The sequence below is a fragment of the Fonticula alba genome (genome assembly GCF_000388065.1).
Source record: "Fonticula alba strain ATCC 38817 unplaced genomic scaffold supercont2.5, whole genome shotgun sequence".
NCBI classification, from domain to species: domain Eukaryota; order Rotosphaerida; family Fonticulaceae; genus Fonticula; species Fonticula alba.
The window spans coordinates 1753246-1758486 of NW_009242975.1; the positions used below are offsets into that span (position 1 = coordinate 1753246).

Sequence of the window (5241 nt, forward strand, 5' to 3'; positions counted from 1 at the left end):
CCCCCCCCCCCCCCCGCTCGCCCGTGCCGGGCCCTCGAGTGCTGACACATGCCTTGCCTTCTTTTGCGTGCCCCTGCTCGTGGCAGTTTCCAATGACCGCCTGGTGAAGTTCTCACACGATCTGGAGGGCGCCCTGGCCAACGAGTTCCAGCCTCTGTCCGATGCCTACAAGTCCCGGATGCGGGCTCTGGCCCTGGATCTTGGCGATGCCAACAACGAGCAGCTCCGTAACCGGATTTGGAATGACCCTTATTGCACCCCGGCCTACCTCGTTACGGCCAAGGCTCAGGCATGTCATTTCTCTCTCTCTCTCTCTCTCTCTCTTCCTCTGTCCATCTTTTTCTTTCCTTTTTTTCTGCCTCTCTGCCTCTCTCGCCCTCCCCTCCTCCGCTCCTGTCCAGTTTGCAGGCCTGGCTGACAGTTACAAATGCATCTCCCTCCCCCTTCCTCCCCGTCTCATTGTGTTTGGCCTCGCCTCCTTCCGGTCGCAGGACCTCGCCAGCGACTCGATGAAGGAGCAGCGCAAGCTCCGCCTCGAGAAGACCCGCAACGAACTCCACGAGGCCAAGGGCATTGACATGGAGTCGGACGACTTCCTGTGCCCCCGGTGCGGTAAGAAGCGCGTGCGCTACTCGCAGCAGCAGACCCGCTCGGCCGATGAGCCGATGACCACCTTCATTACCTGTCTCGAGTGCGGTCACAAGTGGAAGGAGGTACATTTCTCTCCCTCCCTCTCTCTCTCTCTCTCTCTCTCTCTTTGTACCTCCCCCTCCCCCCAGGATTCGGACTCTTGTTTTCCTTCTCTAATCACCCTGCTGCACCTGCCGCTCCGCCCTCTGGCCACCAGTGATGCGCCGATACGTTGGTTCCCCTGCAATTTGCCGCTGCTTTTGCTTATGGTCTCCTCCCCCGGGCATGGCGTCCCCCCGCCCGCCCCTTCTGTCCCCCCGCCTCCATGCTTCGGTTCACAATATACCCCTCTCCCTTCCCCTCCTTGGCATGGAAAAGGTCCCCCGCATTGTTTGGCCAGAGTGAGGGGAGATGTCTCTCGGCGGTTCCGCGTCAGCCCTGTTGCGAGAGGCGCACATGTGGGCACGCACACATGTCGACCGATGTCTGTGCGCGTGCGCGAGGATAGCTGTATGTGCACCTGCATGTGTATTGGTGTGGGTGACCGCCGGCACCGGAGGAGGGTGCTCTATTCGCCAGATGGCTGATTGGGGTCCGGCATTCCCGGGCTGGCAAACCGAATGGGCACGTCGCGACGGCGCTTCCCGGCCCCCAGGGCGCCTTCCTGCGAGCCAGGCCCTGGGCGCTTGCGCGAGTGTGTCCCCCACCCATGGCCGCCGGGCTCGGCCGCACCGAGTGGCGCGCCGTCGGCGTCCGCCGCCTCGCCGCCGCCCTCGCTCTCCTGCTCTTGCCCCAGGTTGCCGGGGATTTCGGACCCGGCCAGTGGCTGGTCAGCCGGCTCGCCATCTTCGGCCAGGGCGCGTCCGTGCTCATCGCGCGGGACCCATGTCCCATGCGATGCGCAAAACATGCGCACCATGCGGGTGCACAAGCGGGGAGGCTTCGTGGCATCGAGTCGGCCTCCGCGCAGCGGCGCCCCACACCGGCGCAATGGGACATCCTCACGCGAGTCGGTGACCAGCGATCGGCGGAACTCCAGCAGGGCCGGCGTGACATGGATTTCGGCCTTCTCGCGGACCCAAAATGTCTCAATGGCCGTGTCTTTACCAGGGACAGGGGAACACAGTCGAGAGGCCCCGGGTCAGTGGCCGCCCGAGAGCACCTGGCAGGGGAGGGGCCGGGGCACATGGTCCGGGTGAAAGTGCACGCACCAAAGGTTTGCAACAGGTCGGCGACGTCGCGCTCGTTGATTTTGGCCTCAGCAGACTGGACCCCATCGGCCAGCCCTTCCGTGGGGGCTTTGTTGTGCATGTGCCGAGCGGTGGGCCTCTCGCCGGTCGAGCGGCCGGGCACCCGCGGCGGGAGAACCTGCCGGCAGGCGTGCAGGCCCCGGAGCAAGGCTCGGGCAAAACCCCGGAGCAGGGCCAGCAAGCCGCCTCCACTCGATCTCCCCGGCTCGGGGATGCTCAGCGTCGCCAGGGAAAAGGGGTACTCCGGGTCCGGCCGCCAGGTGAATCCCCCAGGCACCGGGGGCAGGTGCGTCAATTGGTCGCGAGTGTCCGCCGGCAGGGGGAGAGACCCCAGGCGCAAGTGGCACAGGCATTCCGAGCCGTCCAGCGGGGGCGGCAGCGAATGGGGTGAAAAGGTGGCCGGGCTCAAGGGCCCAGCGGCCTGGGCCAAGAGCGCAGCCGTGTGGCCGCCATCCGCCGGGCAGGCACACAAGTCGCCCAGCCACACCAGCACCGTGGTCAGGCCCGCGGCCAGGGACACAATTTCCGATCCCAAGGCCACGGTCGATGGAGTGGGGATGTCCGGGAAGAGGGCCCCCGGCGTGGGGGCCGCGCTGGCCCCCGGCGAGGAGTCCGGGTTTTCCGGCAAGGGCGCCGGCACATCGGGACACGGCTCGGCGCCCGGGCTGGAGGTTGGTCCGTCGTCGGGCTCCAGGAAAGGCAACTCCGCGTCGGCCAGGAAGTCCGGGAATTCAAAGGGAAGCTCCGTGGACCCGGGCTCGGCCGTCGGCGATGGAGCATCCACATCGTCAAAGTCGTCTTCCTCCTCTGGGTCTTCCGGGCGGGGCTGCTGCTCGGGCTGCGCGGCGGCAGGCAAGAGGCCCCGCGCGGCGGCATACGCCCGGAGCTGGTCCCGCCCGGAGGGAGCACGAAGTTGCTCCCGCGTCACGCGCAGCAGCAGCCGCTCGGCGTACCGCAGCGAAGTGTCGGCCTTCGGCAAGCGGGACGCCGCATTCTCCACGACCGCGCAGTAGGTGGCCAGCTGGCAGTCGGGGGACCGGGCACATGGGGCACGGCCGGCGCATGTCAGCGGATGAGCAAGCACAAAGGGGAGAGCACGGGCAGAAGACCCACCCGGGAGGCATCCGGCCCCGGCAGAGGGCGAGTCGTACCAGAGTCGTGTCGGTCCCGGCGGCCGGGGCCCCGACAAGCAGGTCCCGCCACAGGGCAATGGCCGGATGAGCGAGGGTATGCTCGCGGGCCAGGTTGAATCGCAGGGCGTGGACGCCCTGCGGAAGGACCGCCGTGCCGGCAGTCCCGGGCTGGATGTCGCCCCGGACCGTGCCCCACGGGCTGGAGCACCAGCCAGCCATGATGGCCAGCAGGTCCCCGGCAATGGGCTCCACCAGGGTAGCCACCGAGTCCGCGGCAAGGGGGGCCTGGCGTCGAGCGCGCCGGGCTCCGGGGCCGCGGGTCCGGCGGAGATGCGCGCGCAGTCGCCGCAGCGATCCGGCCAGCAGATCGTCCACCAGCTGGTGCAGCTGTCCGGCCAGGTGGTCCCGAGCCGAGGCACTGCGCAGGATTAGGTAGTCCAGCGCCCGGAGGGCCCGGCGCCGGTCCGGCACCCAGAACTCGGTTGTGTCCTCGGCGGCCTCCAGGGCTTCGGTCAGGAAGTCCTGCAAATGCCCCGGCAGGGAGAATGTGCCACTCGTCGGGGGAGCACGGGCCTGGCGGCCTGGCGGGGAGGCGGGGCCCGAGCCGGAGACGTGCCGCCGGGCGGCCGGCCGGCCCGGTCGCCCGGGTGGTGGCTGCTGCCCGGCCCCGGGAAGGGCGCTCCCTCGGAGGAAGCGAAGGAGCTCCTGGCAGAAGACCCCCCCGAAGGACTCGTCCATGCGACACTGGCGCCGAACCGCGGCCAGTGTCTCGTTCAGGTCCGGGTCCGTCTGCGGCGAGAGGAAGTCCGTGAGCTGGCCGCTGGGCCCCGGCACGCCGGGAGCGGGAGCCACCAGCAGTGGGGAATCCCCGGGCAGGCGATCCGGCGAGTAGGGCGAGTACTCCGGCTGGAAGGCCACTATGTCAGCGGCTCGGGGCCCGGGAGTGCCGCGCGGCAGACGCACCAGGCGCCCGGTCAGTCGTGCGCATAGATCTGCGGCCAGCAGGGCCCGAGGGTCCGGGCCATCGGCCGGCTCGGGTCCGCTCGTCAGCGGCAGGTGGTCGGCCGGGTTCATGAATGCGCCGCCGAGGGACGGCCGGCCAGGCAGGGGACCAAGTGGGCGCGGCCCGGTGGGAGCCGGTCCGGCACCGGGGCAAAGGAAGGACAGCGGAGGGCCGAGAGGGGAGGGGGAGGCAGGGGCAAAGGAGAGAGAGGGAGGGAGGGAAACTGGATCGAGCATGCTGTGGAGTCCTTCTCCTCCCCCACCCCCCCCGGGGGAGGGGGATCGGACGGAGGGGCCCCTTGGCGATCTACCTTTTTCAGGCCGGGTATGTGTCCCCCCCCCCCCTGGGGGGCACCGGCGGGTCCGGGAGCCGGGGCGGCCCCGCCACCGCGCTGGTCGGCGATCGTGTTCCCACACACCCAGCAGCAGGTGGCGTCACCCGGCGGGATGCCCCCCGGTCGCGGCCAGCCATGTGATCCATATGGCCACCAACGCTTGGGTGAATGTCCTAGTTCGCGGTTCTCCAGGCTACGGTCCTCCCAGCCACATGCCCGATGCTCCGGCATCGTCGTCGAGGGCAGATTCTCCCTCTTGAAGACAAAGCCACACGCACACGTTACTGCCTACTCACGCGCTGCCGAATCCTGTCCGGGATCACGTCAATGTGGGTCACGCGACCACCGCCGCGGCCAAGTACCACTCCTTGCCCCCATGTGTGTGGGTGACTGCGTTGGCGGCTGCGGCGGCTGCGGCGGCGGCGGCGGCGTGCATGGCCAACAATCTGCCCCGGCCGCGGGGTAGGATGGGAACACGCGTTTTCCTGCCTGCCTGCCTTCCCTCGGTGTGGGACTGGGCGGGGCCGGCGGTGGCTGGCCGTGTCCGCGCCCGCGCCCGGTTGACCTGGGGCTGAATGACCCCCCCTCTCTTCCCGGAGCCCGGGCAGCCGTGTTCGTGTTCGTGCCTGTGACGCAGGCGGGACAGGCGGGGCCAGCCGACCGGGGGCCCTTACCACACGGCATCCCGATTCCGGAGGAGAGATCGTGGCATGTGGACCAGGAAAAAAAACAAAGAAAAAACACTGTGTGCGCTTGGGCGGGCCGCCGCGCCCGGGCATCAGCATCCCCCTGTCCTGCCCTGTCCTGTTCTGATTGTCGCCATCCGCCTGTGGCTCGTTCCATTCACGCCTCTGCGCATCTCCTTCCCAAACACCCCCTCTCCTCCTCCCC

The 5241-nt window shown here is 68.7% G+C and overlaps 2 protein-coding genes across 2 annotated transcripts in view; one reads left to right on the top strand and one right to left on the bottom strand.

Moving 5' to 3' along the window:
- The window catches only part of H696_03551 (hypothetical protein), a 2130-nt gene extending 1141 nt beyond the window's left edge, over nucleotides 1-989 (top strand). The window contains exons 4-6 of the mRNA XM_009497420.1: nucleotides 87-289; nucleotides 492-713; nucleotides 848-989. Of these exons, the coding sequence (XP_009495695.1) occupies nucleotides 87-289; nucleotides 492-713; nucleotides 848-850 (428 nt within the window). The 3' untranslated portion in view covers nucleotides 851-989. The remainder of the gene's footprint in view (nucleotides 1-86; nucleotides 290-491; nucleotides 714-847) is intronic.
- Nucleotides 990-1141: 152 nt separating this feature from the next.
- H696_03552 (hypothetical protein) lies at nucleotides 1142-4261 on the bottom strand. The gene is made up of 3 exons (XM_009497421.1): nucleotides 3032-4261; nucleotides 1842-2901; nucleotides 1142-1731 (listed from the first exon to the last, which is right to left on the bottom strand). Exons 1-3 carry the CDS (start codon nucleotides 4250-4252, stop codon nucleotides 1199-1201), a joined length of 2814 nt encoding a protein of 937 aa, XP_009495696.1. The 5' UTR covers nucleotides 4253-4261; the 3' UTR covers nucleotides 1142-1198.
- Between the last annotated feature and the right edge of the window lie 980 nt (nucleotides 4262-5241).

Coding starts and splice junctions, on each gene's coding strand:
- H696_03552 (XM_009497421.1), bottom strand. CDS start 4,252: ATGCTCGATCCAGTTTCCCTCCCTCCCTCTCTCTCCTTTGCCCCTGCC. Junction 2,902..3,031: donor CCGGGACCGACACGACTCTG/GTACGACTCGCC, acceptor CCCGACTGCCAG/CTGGCCACCTACTGCGCGGT. Junction 1,732..1,841: donor CGACCTGTTGCAAACCTTTG/GTGCGTGCACTT, acceptor TCCCTGGTAAAG/ACACGGCCATTGAGACATTT.